Source organism: Xiphias gladius, chromosome 24 (assembly GCF_016859285.1).
Source record: "Xiphias gladius isolate SHS-SW01 ecotype Sanya breed wild chromosome 24, ASM1685928v1, whole genome shotgun sequence".
NCBI lineage: Eukaryota > Metazoa > Chordata > Actinopteri > Istiophoriformes > Xiphiidae > Xiphias > Xiphias gladius.
The window spans coordinates 10344510-10361580 of NC_053423.1; the positions used below are offsets into that span (position 1 = coordinate 10344510).

A 17071-nucleotide genomic window follows, 5' to 3' on the forward strand; every position below is an offset into this window, starting at 1 on the left:
AAAAGGAGAAAGAAAAGAGACAGAGGACAGAAAACACAGTGGCAGCACTGAAGGGGCATGTGATTGCAGAGAGACACAGATCCACTGGTACAGAGATTCCTGGTGATCAGCACAGAGGAATACTGTCTGATGGCTAGAAAACAATGACAGCAATTCACCAACACAGACACAGTCATATAAGAGGAAATCACCAGTCCTAAGTCTATAGCACTAATACAGACAGTGGACATTCGAACCATTGATTAAATCTTTAATGGGTCTTTTACAGCAGCAGGCCTCTGCTCGTTTTAAAAGAGCAGCTTCTTCCCTTTTTTTTTGTCACTCCTCTGCTTGAGTCTTTTCTCATAGACGGTTCTCAGTTCTATACATTGCTAAATCATCCCAACTAAATATTTTCAAAGTGTAAATCTGCGCATATTATGCTACTTAGGAAAAGTAATCTAAAACCATCTTTTTATCTTTCAGAATACAGAAATAGCACAATGCCCTCCCAGCTATCTCAGCCTATGTGTGCTCCTGCAGTTTTTATCACATGAGGATTTAAACTTGAGTTTGCTGGTGAGAAAAATCGTGCGTCACAGTTTGTATTGGTGAGAAAAGTTTCCACTTTCAATCTGAATATTAATATATACAGTGAAAGGGATCTGTGAAATGTCTGTCAAACAACATGGAAGGAATTACGTGCGGTTAACTGAATTTTTTAAATGTGAAACGTTTTCAGTCCAGCCTTACTCTCAAAACACATAAATCTTTATTAATCTAACTCAGATTGTTTGTGAAAAAATGATTTTCTACTGGAAGATCAGATAGTTAGAACAGACTGACGTAACACAAACATACAATTATGACAGAATTAATGTCTTAATTTTTGCAAATAAAAGTGCTAACATCTTGTTTAAATGTTTCATGTACACACTGCACAGCCTCAGTCTTACATTTGTAGTCCACAGTCTTTGTGCATTCAGCTCCATACAGCACAGTGTGTGAACCTCAAAATGAGAACAATTGAGTGTAAAAGCAAACTTAATCCTTTATCTTTGTATTGTCTGCCTTTTGCTCTGCATGGTGATAGATCTGTGCAATAGAAAAACCACAAGATATGTAAATGTGACACTTATAGCTGTTTTGAGACATTTACAAATTCATGCATCAATAGAAATACTGTATGTAAACTATGATGTGTTCAGAATTAAATTTGTTCTTTGATAAGAATAACAAACTTGATACTGTGAACACATTTGAGAAATATGAACAGGAATTTGCAGTAGGGATATTTTAGATGTCATTATGTTGATCAGTTTGATAACTCATCCATTGTTTCATTTATTGATTCATTCAGCACTGCAGTAAAATTGCACTATATTATGTGTGATTTTTTTCCCTTCCTAATAAACATTTATTCTAAAAAAAACAACAGAAACCTGATATTTAATACCACGTGAACAACAAGCATGGACAAGAACACAGTAGGAAATAACAGTGAGATTCCTGACGGCAACTGTTTAACGTTTAAATGACCGAATTCTGATTCAAAACACAAAAGCACTCTTAAAAACTAAGTAAAAAAACAAACAGAAAGATGGAGGTATTGATCATAGAAAAGCAAACTGGCAGTGCTACTGTCTACAAGGCATTTCTGGCATGAACATATCTAAATTCACATCAGTCACCCAACTACAATTATTCTTTTTAAACAGTGATATGTAATCTGAGGCTCATTGTATTGGTTCCTATTAATCCAGACGTATGTATTTACACACAGAACCCGTGTACTAACATCATCTGTACATACAGTCACAGTTATTTTCTGTCTCAAGTGCATTAGGGATCCTCAAATCACAGAACAGCTTTCAAAGTAAATACATAATGTAAGTCTCTGGTAATGAAAGTTGTGGTATAAACACATACAATGAGTCAACTTTAAGCCTTTCCTCAGAGTTTTAGGACAAACGCCTATATAACGCTCTGAGACCAAAACACTATGAGTCAGTACATGTACAGTATGTAACAGTGGCTGAGTTACAAGTGGACCAACGATGTAGTGTAAGCACCTCATAGCTCACAGGGAAGATATGGCTCATCCAAGCTTTGGATGTATTTGGGTTAGATGTAGTGCTCCTGCTCTTCCTTCATAGGGGGAATGGTTTGAGTGCCAGCATCCAGTTCTTTCAAAACAATTATCTCGCTTGCTTCATTTCCCCCTCTTTGCTTCTCCTCCTCCTTTTGTTCTGTTTCAGTCTTTCCATCACTTTCCTCCTCCTGTTTCTCTGTAGATATGTCTGCCTGGAAGAGGTGTGTGTCTGTACAGCCTTGCTGGTTGTCTCGACTCTGTTTTGGGCTCTGGTTCTGGTGTTGATACTGGTTGTGTTCATGACTCTGTCCTTGGTTCTGGCTGTTGAAGAAGCTGCGGATGATGTGTTTGGGTAGGCCCAGCTGAGCTGACAGAGTGTGGACCGCCTCCTCATCTGGGTTGAGGCCTACATCCTGGATGAAGCTCTGCAGGATTCCCAGGGCTTCGTGGGACACGCTTAACCCCTCACCTTGCACCTCGTCTCCACCTTCAGCCTCATTATTATCTGCCTCTGAACAATACCCAGCCCTCCCTTGGTTCTCATTCTTCACGCTAGGCCACTTCACAGACAGCTTCTCCTTAACCCTGGCCTCTTTGCTGTCTCCAGTGATCTCATTTATGCCTTCCTCACCCACATTTCCATCCCCGCCTGCTCCTTGCTTTCTGTGCCCTTATCCCTCACCCTTCCAGTGCAACCCCAGTCCCCTCCCAAACTGCCCCTCTCTCCTCGTCCACCCTCAACCCAGTCCTTACTGTCCCCTCTCTCGCCATTGCTACTGCCCCTGCTCTGGACACGTACTCTCCAGTGCCCCCAGTTGACCCCAACCTCTGACTCGGCTGGCGATGCGGCGCATGGTTGCCGTGGAGACAGGTGAGGTCCTGCCTCAGGCTGCAGGGGTTGATGGGGTTGAAGATGGTGTTGCTGTGGCAGAGGGGAGTTGCGTTGGTACTAATGAAAGAAAAGAGAAATTAGAAGCAATCAGAGTAAAAAACCATACTTGATCTTTTGGATTTTATATTTTCAACACCAACTAATTTACATTGTGTAAATGTGGATATTACTGTGTGTCATTTTAATGGTAGATGATGTGAAGTGAAATCAGTCTAGAAAGATATGTATATAAAAATGTGCAAATAGTAGCTAAAATAATAGATATGTTTGCTTAAAGAAATGTGCTGCTTTCATTTTGGATTGGCAGTAATGTGTTAAAGAGAACTGGCAGCAAATTTCCAGCTTTAAATTACAGATTTTGTATCACTAGTATTTGACTTGCTCTTATATATTACCCGAGACTAAACATACTTGACTTTTTATTATTGGCTGGTTATGTTTGACTTCAAATATGTGGTCATGTTTCTCATGAGAGCTGTAAATAATCTGAATATATAAATTAGTGAGAGTTCTGTCCTTCATTTTACCTCAGTTTAAATGATGACTTTGCAGAACATGTAGAGATTGATTCCTATCTAACCATGTCATGTTTTTCTTGATATGGTAATTTTTAACCTTAACACTGGCGATGTCAATGGGGTTTTTTACCACTCGGTTTTTACAGTATCCACCCAAATCTGCAGTGTGTAGATAATGTCTGGGTAGCAAGATGTGCAAATGCACAGGGCATGCTGGTTGGATTTGGAAAGAAATCAAAGGTAGTGTAGATTGTGTGATCTGGATCTGCTAGCACATGTAAATGTAGATTGCAGTGCAACCATCCAGGGCTCATTTCTACAGAACTGATCAGGGCTGAACCAGTGCTTATGAAGTCTTCTTGTCTTGTTATTAATGCACTTCTATTACATGCAACATACTGTACATTCACAAACAGAGGGATGCACATCCATTTTTTTTCACGTGTTAACTGTGAGTCTGCGCTATAATCAAGCCATCAATCCATGCTCTAGCTATGGAAGTGAAGAAAAATAGCTAATTAGCCTCACGGATCATTGCTTAATGTGGTAATCATCTTTTTTCTCTGACATCTTTGGCATTTAGCTGTCATTACTGTGCTGCTTTTCCATTGCACATTCTAGATGTTTTTAACTGCTTTACAAAAAAGAAAGTCAAGTTGCCATCCCACTGAGAAAATGTTGATTCAAAGCTTATTTACCTGGTAGCCTTTGCTGCTTATTTATTAGGGTCCAGGCACAGAAAGGTATGAGGACCCTATTGAAAATTCTATGTTTATTATTATTATTATCATTATTATGAATACTATTATTATTATTAGTAGGAAAAATGAATCACATTTTTGAGGGACTAAAGGTGCTCGAAAACTCACAAAACTTTGCACATGCGTCAGACTTGGTGAAACTTTACATATTGTATGGGTATGGCATATGGGTGTGGAAAAATGGCTCAATAGCGCCCCCAACAAAATTTCAATGGGGTAGCCCTCGCGGTATGTTTCACCTACATGTACAAAATTTGGTAGGCACATGAAATGTCCAAAGACTTACAAAAAAGCCTCTTGGAGCCATAACCTAAACCCAACGGGAAGTCAGCCATTTTGAATTTACTGTGCAATTTTTGCACAGTTTTTGTCAGTTACAGGTGTTGTACTTTAACAAACTCCTCCTAGAGAATTTATCAGATTGACTTCAGATTTGGTCAGTGAAGTCTTAAGACCTCTGCAATGCTAAATTGCCAAGCTTTTGACTTTCCATTTAGCGGCGTGTCCTTGGCGGCATGGTGAATTTCAATGTTTCTGAAGACAAGTACGTGCCAAACATTCAGCCATAGTCATATCGCCACCTACTGGCATTATGACATAGCGTGTTACACTTTCATGTACTCCTCCTAGCAGGTTGACCAAATCCATGTCACATTAGCTCAGAAAGAACTGCTCTAAGCTTAACAGCTTTAAGACCTAAATTATGCTATATTGTGAAGCTTGTCAAGTCTAACGTCAAAAGACAGGGGCTCTGGTCCCTTTTAGGGTCTGTCTTTGCATGTCCCTGCCTATATGCATGATACAAATTTGCAACTGGTGGACACAGTAAGTTTTGTTAAACTCATTGGTTTTGTCTACGACGATCATGCAAATTCATGTCATATATATACCACTTCCCCCACGGGCTCAAATTTCGAGTGCCCGTTCAACGCTGCTTGCAGCTTTAATTCTAAATGTTTTCCAAATTAATTACAAACAGTTATTTCTATAGCTGGTAAAATTAAGTAATAATAAAAAAAACAAACTCTGTTCAACGGGAGATTTTTTGTCGAGCAACATCTACCAGAGACCTACCGAGTGTTTAGAACGGCAGTCGGTGTGTAATGATTATCTTGTTTTCATAGTCTCACCTGTGTATTGTCGTTGCTGAGCAGTGTGAGCCTGTCAGAGCAGTGCTGCTGTGCCGCTGGGTTGCTGCTCTCCTGTTCGTAGATGGCATCCCGTTCAGTCTGGGACAGGCTGAGGAATCGGCGGATCATGCACAGGTTCTCCCAAAGGGTCCGGTTTTCTGGACTGGGATCCTCCTTCCAGCGTAGCAGCTCACACAGCCAGCCCTAGAGGAGGAACACACACATGAGATGACCAGCTAACCCACTCTGTCAGACTGAACCCACAATGATGAAATGTTCTGTCCTTCACCCAGAGGTCAAGACTCTTTGTCAGTACACAATTATATATATTGAGGAGTCATTAAAAAATACCCTGACACCCAGTGAGCTCCTGTGGGTCAGAATTATCTGACCTGATCTGATAACTCTGTAGCTAAAGAGAAAAAAAGGAGAAAAAGTCTATTTGGTGATCAGCTATAATGTTTAAAAAAAAGCTGTTCAGTTGCCTAATGTCCTGCCATAATGTAATAAACATATCCATTAGCCATGTTAATCAAGTCAATAATCCTGTTAATTAGTTCATTAATTAGTGAATATTCCCACATCAACAAGGTCATCTTATATAACTCAGATATCAATATTGTACTATCTTGATCCCACAATTGATTATAGAGCTAAGCGAAGCTAAGCTCAGTATACCTTCAAACTGCATGCACAGACAAAATGGCATTTCTAAATTTGTGTGACACTAGGTTAGTAGGCAAAAAGGAAAATGTGTAATCAGAATGTAATCATTTGATCTCTTTTGTACTGTGAACCTCTGGTGTAAGGCCAAAATTGTGCTGGGAAAAAATTGCCATGGCAACATCATGGACATGTATATAATGAGTTTTGATTCATGTCACCCCCCTACACCCACTCTCTTATATGTTTTGTGACTAATTAAAATTTAAGCAGATATAAGTGGTGATAACTGCAAAGTTGAAGGTCTGAATTCAGAAACAAACAACAAATGAGAGTGTTCCGCTTTTTCTTGGTTTACAAACCTATAAACCACAATAATTTACTTTTCACGTTTATTCAGAATGGGTTGATATTGTAAAACTTCTTGTCTGTGTCTTGTTTGCTATGGTCAAAGATGCTCTAACGGCAAAGCTGGAAGGTCATGGTGAAATTTTCTTATTAGCTAGAAATTCTTTCTGCATGGCGAGGGAATAGACCTGTGAGTGGCAGATTGAGGAACATGAAGCCAAGCTAGTTTCAGAATCATGAACTAGAGCATGATTACGTTTGCAAGCAGGCTGATGTGCACACATAGATTCACACAAACACACCAGCATAGATGCACACACAGTCACACATAGACGCACACACACCTGGCTGCAGCCCAACTCTAGCACACAATGCCATCCAGATGCACAGTGCAGATAGAACAGAGAGATCCAGCATGGTTCTGCCTGCCAAACAACCGGGTAATACAGAGAAAGAGAGAGGGATAGAGACAGAGAGAGAGGGAGAAAGAGAAAAAGGGAGAGAGAAAGAGAGAGGTAAAGAGAACATAGAGAAAGTAAGGTAAAGACGGAGGCCAGTGAAGAGATAGAAAAAGAAATTCAGGGGTTTTGGACCACCTGTCTGTACTGTCGTGACCGCTGGATGACCTCTGAATACCTTGATGATGAGTAGATAGAGTGGTAAGTTACAGGGGGAAAAAAGGAAAGAAAGAAAGAAAGAAAGAAAGAAAGAAAGAAAGAAAATGGAGACATGCACGAGAGGAAGAGAAAATGAGACAGCTAAAATCCTCCCATTCCATGAAGGGAAATTATCCTCAAAACAAAAGGCAATAACAGGCTTATGGGGCTGCTATAAAAATGAGAACAATAAACACTCAAATCATGCTTGTGTGTATGTCCATTAGTGCATTTGTGTGAATGCGTGGACTTGCATGTGCTCATACAGTATGCCTATGTGCACAAATAAGTGGTGTATATGTATGCATGTGTGTATGGCGACTATTAAAGCGATAATTTAGGACACAATAGCAGTCTGATGCACTGATGATAGTCCTCCACAGAGTACAGCTGCTGGTTGATTATCTAGGCTTTGCTCCACACACACTAGCCATCCCTGCTTTAACTGGAGAGAGGGATTCATCATGGATGCTCAATTTGGGCAATCAAGCAATAGAAACGGTTGGGTGCAGTATGTGTGTTTAAAATTGGACATCTTCATCAGATTCACACCAGCAATCAAGCAAGTACCTGACTCTTGGAGGCGGCCACCTTTGCAAACAAGGCCTGAGAGACCTTGGCTCTCTTCATCTCGTGCTGGATCTCCTCATAGATAGAAGAACTGACATTGAGAACACAACTTTCTGTCCTCAGCCCTCTGTCTGCTGTAACTGGAGACAGTCTCGCCTAAAAAGAGATGGACAGGAAGCCAGAAAGACAAAGAGATTGGGTTTAAATGCAAGCTACAGTAAACACAGAGTAATGAGCATTTGCAGCATGCCCATTTCTTGAGCGAGATGAATCTAAAACAAAGCACAGACAAGTCCGGCTTGGCCAGGCAATCCGTCAAACATTTTAAAAAGCCAGGGAGGGATCACATTCTTTATGCGGCCCTAAAGTTGCCTGAATTTGGCCATACCGTACTGGGAGAAAACGAGGAAAAAACCAACACAGTCAAAAAAATCATGCTAACATTTGCCAACTAGCACTAAACACCAATTACAGCTGAGGCTGATTTAAATGTCCATGGTTTTGTATTTTTTGTATCAAAAAAAACCCAAAAAACAATGGCGTTAAGGGATCACCAAATGTATTACAGTTCATCCTAAGGGGAGCATAAATTTCTTGGAAATCCAGGAAAGTTTAGGAGATCACCAAAATCAGTAAGCTTCACAACGCCTAAAATTATGATTCATGTTATTGTTGTTGTTTGTTTCCTTCACGTTTTAAATGTCTCTGTTAAAATAACCTAGCTATTTCTGTGTTCTCTCACCATTCATACAATATATGTGAAAGATTGTTGTTTATAGCAGAACATGTTTATAATCAGCAACACTTTTCTTTCGCTAAGATATAGTTTTACAGCAGTGATTTGAATTCTCCTTGAGTAAAAATTCAGCTCAACAACACTACTCTCACGTCAATATTTCACTGCTCTACCCCAAAGACACACCCATTTCAGAGAAGCTTTGAGACACTGACGTTTGAGTTTATGTAGCTGTCTGCTGGCTAACCTGTGTGGATCTTGGTGGTGTGTTGTTGCAGCTGGATGTGAATCCAGTCAGGCTTCTCTCTTTCTCCTCCTGGTAGACGCGCTCCCTCTCCGTCTCGGGGAGCTGCAGGAAGCTGTACATGGCACGCAGGTTGACCAGTAGAGACTGGGAGGCGTGTTTGGGGTCCTCCTCCTTACGCAGGATCTCTGACAGCAGGCCCTGGTAAGGGCATGCACAAACACACACAAATCAACACTTACCGACTGGTACAAGCAAGCGCACACATGTATATGGATACAAAATGACACATGTACGCAATCTCAAATTCATTCGGGCATATTGCCGTATATTGGTTTCAGGCATATCTTATATTAAAATCAACATTTAGGCATACAGAGGGTTCAGTATTATGTAGTTCAAAAACACAAGCAGTCTTTCAAATAGTGACTGCTTGACCAGTGTGTCTTGACACTTGGACATCACACATACAGCTGATATCATGATACATCTTGTATTATCATCTTTTTCCAGTATGTTTGTTTAAAGACTGCAAGTATAACATTTCTTATGCACCAGAAAGAATTTTGCTAAAGCTGCTAATATCCCACTCTGGATCTCATTCAAACAGGCCCCTTGACAAGCTCCTGCACTAAAGTGTTTCACAGCTTTTGATGATATAGAGCCAATTCCCAGTCCCTGCTAAAGCACACTACTCGCCTGTAGTGCTAACATTATTCTGCGAGTATCTCTCTATGCAGGAAAGCGTTCAAATGTCACACATAGATTGTAGGGTTTCCTTCCTGAAAATATCTCAGATTTCAAGCTGGCAGTGAAATGACATGAGAGGAAACAGCATTCTTATTCAAATCCTGGATCATCTTTGAATCTACCCAGCAAACTCCGTCTTCCAAATAGATGGAGGCTTTACATGAATCGCCAAATGACAAATGCTTCCCTCACTTCTAGATGGCATTTTGGCATCATGCCCAACTTGAATGGCTGGCACCAGAGCACCTTGGATTTGGCAACGGGGAAACATGGGGGTGGATAATAACTGATGACAGTAATAATAATAACAACAATGGGCTTAGCCTGTCCTTTGAGCTCCATTTCTGTGGGTGTGGTGGTGAATGTACGATGATGGACACAGATAACGTAGCATTTTAGTGTTAGTGGCAATGGTAGAGGGAGACATGGATACGAAATTAGGGGACAATTAGGCAGAGAAAGGGTGAGATTAAAAAAAAAGATGCACTGACAATAAGAGGTAGATTTTAAATGAATAGAAGGGCTGCCAGAGTGAAAGGTGGCAAGATGGAGAGACAGTGAGATAGAAGGAGAGGTAGAGAGGGAGACAGTATTTCTCCAAGGGGTTGTGATTAGTTGGCCCAGCAGCTGCTTCAGAGCTGGCACCAGCTTTTGTGCTGCAGAGAGCTGGCACAAACACACACGCACATACATACACACATGCATGGGGGGGGGGGTGGGCCACTGCGGCAAAGGACATGCCAATGTGCCAACCACCAAACACACCTTCTCACACAAGACACTTACCTAACACTGCAACACCACAAAACACTTTCCAACAGATAATCACCAGAAAACAGCGGTCACCTCTTATGAATTTTAACACCTTTGACTCAGATCATAGACACTGGTTGCTCCCCCTGCTCCTTCCATACCTGGGTCCTGTTAAAGGCAACCCGGGCAAAAATGGCTTGTGAGATGCCTGCTCTCTTCAGTTCCTCCCTCACACACTGGTAGATGTCACTTGGCACGTCACACGGCCCCACAGAAGACCCAGCCGATGTCTGGTTTTGCGGCCCAGCTGCAGGGCTTCCCCCTGGGCCACACTGTGCCTGCTGTGGGGCTTGGGAATCAGCGGCTTTGGAGAAGACCTTGGCAGGAGCCCTCCCTACAGGGGGATGGTTGAGATACTGCTGTGGGGACGGTGAGAGACCCTGGCCAGCTAGCATACGGCTAACAGCATACTGCTGGTTGAGAAACTGGGCCATCACCAGCTGCTGGTTAACCATTTGGGAGCTGAGTGGTTGGGTTACCAGCCCGGGAGGGCACAGACCGAGAGGCGAGCGACCACACATGTTGGCTACTCCTCCACGAGGGAAAAGAAGCGTCGAGCTCTGCTCAGCAGGGCTACCTGTGATTGGCTGCTGGCTGAGGGTAATATGTGCTGACTGCTCAGAAAAGCTGTCAATCTCTGGTGAAGGAAAAGGAAAGCAAAGATAGAAGTACAATTATTAACACATTAAATACTAAAGGGGAACCCTAAATCCATACTACTTACTAATTCCAAGCAATTTTTTCGTTTGTCATGTATTAACACCAGAAAAGTGGCAAAATTAACACCTCCAGAAGCATCTTGGAGAACAAAACAAATAAAGTATTACATCTTCAGAGAGACATTTTGCTTTTTTCTTTAATTTTTAAATTCCGAATTGCACTTTTGCTGACGTTGCACTTTTTGTATAATTTCTTGTCGATATAAAATGGTAACGTGTTGATTTTTTGGCCAGCTGAAACAGTATACTATTAGTATGCAGTATATACTGTGTAGAATTAGTATCAAGTATGGACTCGGGACTTGCTGTAAGACTTATCGTGCACACTTAACGTTTGCAGGCTTGATTGAAATCCCTCACCCTTGAAGCATTTGGTCTTCTTGAAGTGCTTGTACCATCGACCAAACTCGTGACACTTGGCAGCTGAGACATTTGCATAGTAAGTGCTATTTACAATAGATGATATCATACTCTGAAACAGAGGGGGAAAGACAATAGAAATTCATTACATTTTCCAAGCTCCTGCCTGAGTGTCTCAGCTGTTCACACATCTGATATTAATGAACTCAGATCTGTGTTATTAAAAAGACCCCCAGGTAAATAGGATAATAAAGACAGATGAGTGTGTCAGTAAGTGAGCTGTTTGTGTGTGTATGCATGTAAATGTACAGCATGTGTATGCATGCATGCATGTATGTGTGGGTGTGTGTGCGTAATCAAACAAAACACTAGAGGTCATCAGAGACTATGCCTCACTGTCTCTTACTCACACACACACTTACACACACACACACACACAGTTTTCCCCCGAAGACCGTCCTGTGCAATCTTTACATCTGATTACACCTTTCATCTTCTCATATTTATTTTAATCTGCTTCTCACAAACAAGAGAGGGGGTAAAGGGAGTGATAGGAAAGCGAGAGATGGTGGAGGAAAGGTGGGGGAGGGGGGATTGGCCTGTATAAGATCTTAACATTGCAAAGAAGGAAAGAATCTGAAAAAGAGAGAGATAGTGAGCAATTTCTCTTCATCAAACTGTAGATGTCCTAAGCCCCCTTAGGCAAAATACCAGATAGACTAAGTTGATAATTATGAATATTCATAAAGAGGCCATCCCCAAATACTGCAAGATTAATGAAAAATTATCTCTGCAGTTGTGTCTGTATTTGCTTAATTAAGCACACACGAATTGAATGAGATCTTAAACCCCGATTTCAACGTTACTGCTGAATCAGTAAAGGGTGCGGAAAAAGCTAAACAGCAAAGAGTGAGGGTGATGGACAAATAGACTGTGTGAGAGTAAGATGGTGGGTGAGGCTGACAGACAGATAGGGTGACAGGCAGACAGGTCGGCAGTCGTCAGAATCAAGATAGGCAGCAGCCAAGGCAGTGTGGCTTTTTAAGAGATAGCCATCTCTCGTTATCTGTTTCTCTCTCCTGCGCTCTGCCCCCACACCTTATCTACCTCTGCATCCTGACTTCCTGTATAACTATTGGACCACACGCTTACTCTTCCTCATGCACCAAAGTAGGCACAAACACACACAAACGCACGCACACATGCATACAAGAAGAGAGAAGATGAGAAATAGGACTGAAGTTCCAAGTGTGCATGTAATGTCTGTACCCTTCCATGTCCTGCACAAGTGTGTGTGTGTGTGTGTACTTGTACTTCTATCTTTGTGAGGACCAGTTATATTATAGTTGAGTTATTGACCGTGGGGACATTTTCGGAAAGTGAGGACATTTTGGCCGATCCTGACACCTTCACAGTGCTTTTTGAGGGCTTAGACTTGGTTTTAGCTTTAGGTTAGAGTGAGGGTTGGGATTAGGCATTTAGTTGTGATGGAGGAGAATGCATTATGTCACTGAGTGTCCTCACAAAGAAAGAATTACAGGTATATATATATGTGTGTGTGCGTATATGTGTGTGTCTTATACCTGGGACAGTGGACACTCCTTGGCCAGGGAGCTCTGGTTCATGTCCTTGAGGAGCTCCTTCAGAGCGTTTCTCACTGTGGAGTGACTCCACTGCTCGGCTGGCAAGTCTTCCAGTTTGGGACAGCTAGACAAAGAGCAAAGTAAAAAGACTTGAAGAGCAGCATTTCCATATATTACGGTTCAAAGGGGTACTCCAGCAATTTAGTACTACACTTCCATAAATAAATAAAGTCCCATAATGTAATGTAATTTTTTCAGACTTTAGAAAGCTCCTTTCAGAGCCACAGCAGACATTATACAGCGGTTTGGAGTGCCTCTTTAAAAAAAAGATGTTTCTAAAAGTTCTTTACCCAGCATGTAATGACGTTAAAATGGCAAAAGAAAAAAAAAAAGGATGATGATTATGAAGAAAAGTTTTATCACTCTCTGCTGGAGATTGTCTATGAAAACCGATTTTGTACGGGTCTGATTTGGTCCATGCCCTTTGGTTATTTTCTTTTCTTTATTCAAACCAGGGATGGAGGCTGGCTGGAGTCTTTTCCAGAAGCTTTGAAAGGCTGAGAAATACTAAACAAGTCTTGAGTCCATCAGAGGTCAAACAAACAGCCACACTCAAGCTCACATTCACACCTACAGATAGTTTAGAGTCCATAGACTCCACACAGAATGGACAAGGAGTAGAACCGTAGAACCTGACTGACTTTAAAAAGATGGATTTATAGATGTAATGTCTGCTCTCTACCTGTGCAGCTGTATTTTAAGGGTGATTACATGGTGAACATCCTGCAGCATATCAGCCACTGTGGCGTCAGGAGCATCCGTTACGCAGGACAGCGGTACCGGGTTCCACCTGCCTACCTGGATCAGACCTGAACATGCACACATGTGAAATTTGTGAGAAAACTTAAAAATGGACTTACTTTTGTCCCTGACTCTCTGTGCATGTGTGTGTTGTGTACCTTTAGCCTGTGCGGCCGAGCTGTGAGAGTAGCCCAGTGTCAGCAGGGCCATTTCTATCAGCTGGTTAAACAGCAGATCTCTCTTGACCAACACAAACTCCGCATGTTCTTCTCTTCTCTCTCCCTCCATTGGGCTTTCCCTGTGCTCCACCACGCAGAACACCGGCAGCAGGCTCCCTGTGGTAATGGAGACAAACGATTTCATACAGCATGACATTTGAGAATGTAATCATAGGTAGTTCAAAAACTTACAAAGTAATGAGTTTTTCATTATCAAGCCATATATTGTTTGTTTTTTAACCAAATTAAAGTTTTTGAATTTCCAAGCTTGTAATCCTCTCCAAAATCTAATCTCATCAGACCCAATCCTAATCGTTCACTGTAATGGCGGGACTTCTCCCCCAGTGAACCTGTGACAATAATTTGACACCTCATATGACACATAGGAGTCATATTCACTGTAAGTGTAACTACAACAATCTTTTAGAAGCAAAAAACCCACTGGGCTCCTCCTTTGCATGTAACCTCTGAAACCCTTTCCCGCATCAGCCCATGTACCTCTGCTGTGCCAGCTTTTGCCCTGGGGCCTCACTGCGGTGGGCTTCTGGACCAGGCAGTGGTTTTTGGCCACAGGACTCCCCTGCCTGCTCCTCTCCTGGGCTGAGGGTCCCGCTCCGTTTTGCTCCAGTCGAGCCAGCTTGGCAGGAGGGGGCCTGGGGTCTACTATGGTATCACTGCCCTCGGGTTTCTTGACTCCATTACACAGGGCATCCATCTGTGGTCTCACACTAATAGAGAGACACAGATGCTTAAAAATCAAAGACTGTGCAAGGTAACCTAATGAAAATCTCTAATATTATATTGATAGTATATCTGCGGGGTGGCCAGCAGTGAGTTAATGGCGACCCTTTGGTAGCTTAACCTATTATGTTCCAAGCAAATAATTTACATATATTTTAAAGTAACTCTTTCAATGACATAGGTAGTGTCCTTGCAAAAATATTTTCATCTGGACAGAATAGGTTACATGCGCCCAGAATTTCCAGTAATCACATAATAGAATACAAAGTACACCAAGAGGTACATCTGTATGTATATATATATATATATATATATATATATATATATATATATATATATGTACTATATATATATATAGTTGTACTATATATATATATATATAGTAGAGGTATATCTGATATGTGGTGGGTGAGAGAGACCTGTGTCAGTCATTTACAGGTCTGTATAAGAGAATTAGAAAGCACAGTTTTGACACGCACGTACACAAACAAACACACACTCAGATCTGAAGGATATCCGGAGCAGTATTAGGGGGTGACCTTCACTCAGATGCAGCGATTGGGGTAACCCTCTAAATCCACTAAAAGTCCAGTGAATGCTACAGCGCAGTTTTTCCTAATAAGCCTGCTGTCATCTCCAGGCGCGCCGCTGCAAGTGACAGTGATTCAGTTCATCTTCAGCACCTAAATGCGCGCTAATCGTCCCACGTCCGATTCTCCTGAAGTTTGATCGAGGCGCAACCAACCTGTTTCAGGCGACACAACGTGCATCCCCGACCTGCCATCATACATCAGCAGCCCATTCCTGTAGACATCGACTGCATCCATAGGTTATCCTCGCTTCCATTGATCCCCGGTCGAGGAACGGACCCGCTTCCCTCGGCTGTCGGACTGTACGCTCCTATGCTGATGCCCCCTTGTACTCACATTAATCGGCTGTTTAACGTCGAGATTGTCTCGCGTTTACTGTCCAAGTAGTTCTGCCCCTATCCCTCCTTGTTACGCCGTTCACCGGCCGCGCTTAGCTTTCGGCGTAACGACCAATTGGCCTTAGTGCAAGTTCGGAGCGACCTCCCATCCAGAGCGCCGGGACATGCTGCTACCGTGGATCAAGCTGTAGAGGGAACAATGCTCGGCTTGGACCTCCCGGAGTACATTCCCTCTCATGTGTTGGGCTACAGCACTGGCGCCGGGGCAGCAGTTGTTGGTTACACTTCAAAGCCCTGTGCGCACGCGGAGAGACAGAGAGGTGGAGAGGGAGAGAGAGAGAGAGAGAGAGAGAGAGAGAGAGAGAGACCCCCCCCCCCTTTAACCCCCCAACACACACACACACTCTCTCTCTCTCTCTCTCTCACACACACAGAGACTCATAAATACACGGACCCAGCTGCATTAGCATATGGTGTAATAATGAATTCACTAGCGCGCTCCGTAAATGTATTAAATGTGACAATTGCGCATAAATCTATTTATTATTTTCTGCCGCATGCTGTGCACGCACTTATTATTGTCTTTAGGGTACTGGAGCTCTCCATGGTAACAAAGTGGAGCCGGGCAAGGTGGAAGTGGCTGACTGATATTAACTTTTGAACGGCGATGATTTATTGTCACATGATCATAGCTTGTGTTTAATATGTAGATAATTACAATTTTTACTCCATGCAGCCACGAATGTGCTCTTTATCTCATTACAATTACCGTAATACAGCATGGTATTCTTTACTCTACTCTACTCTTCTCTACTCTACTATACTATAATTGACTAGACTAGACTGGACCATTGTGTAATAGGCAATGCATGATTTAATGGGACCTATAATACTACAAGAACACTATAGTATAGTATAGTGTAGTGTAGTATAGTAAAGTATAGTAAACAGCAGTAAGGTTTGTCTATAGTACAGTATACTGTAGTGGTACAGCATTCCTTAGATATACTATACTAAACTATTATACTACACTAAATTTTGTTATACTATATTATAAACTACAGTGTAGTAGGTTATATATATTAGTATGAGCATACATAGTACTGCCAGTATAGTAAAGTAGAGTATAGTATATATGGGAAAATATTGTAGTAGAACAATATTGTTGCCCTTACTATACTAAATGATATATATATACTATTACTATACTCTACTATAATAGGCTATGCATAATACTACACTATACTACACTATACTACTCTAGTCTAACCATTTATCTCTGACACTGCTAGCTAAATCACATTGTAAAATACCTAGTAGGACCACCAAAACCACCCAAAGCTCAAAAAAAGACAAACTTTCATCACTATACCTCAAGGTTTTGATGCAGCTGAGTCAATTAGCATAGACAACAGCTTATCCTCTGCCTTGTTTGTAGAAACCTCAAGTTGCAGCAAACTATCAGCGGACCTCCCCCAGGCAGTCCCGCGCAGAATGGTACATGAAATCTTGTGAAGGTATCACAAAGCAAAAGGTGGCAGGTGTGTGTGTGTGTGTGTGTGTGTGTGT

General features: G+C 41.9%; 1 protein-coding gene across 1 annotated transcript; it reads right to left on the minus strand.

Moving 5' to 3' along the window:
- Positions 1 to 791: 791 nt before the first annotated feature.
- satb1a (SATB homeobox 1a) lies at positions 792 to 14548 on the minus strand. Its single transcript, XM_040121852.1, is given in 12 exon segments — positions 792 to 820; positions 2250 to 2717; positions 2720 to 3020; positions 5373 to 5576; positions 7610 to 7765; positions 8593 to 8790; positions 10254 to 10789; positions 11232 to 11343; positions 12815 to 12938; positions 13557 to 13683; positions 13774 to 13950; positions 14332 to 14548. Coding segments are annotated over 12 exon segments (2649 nt in total).
- Positions 14549 to 17071: the final 2523 nt, after the last annotated feature.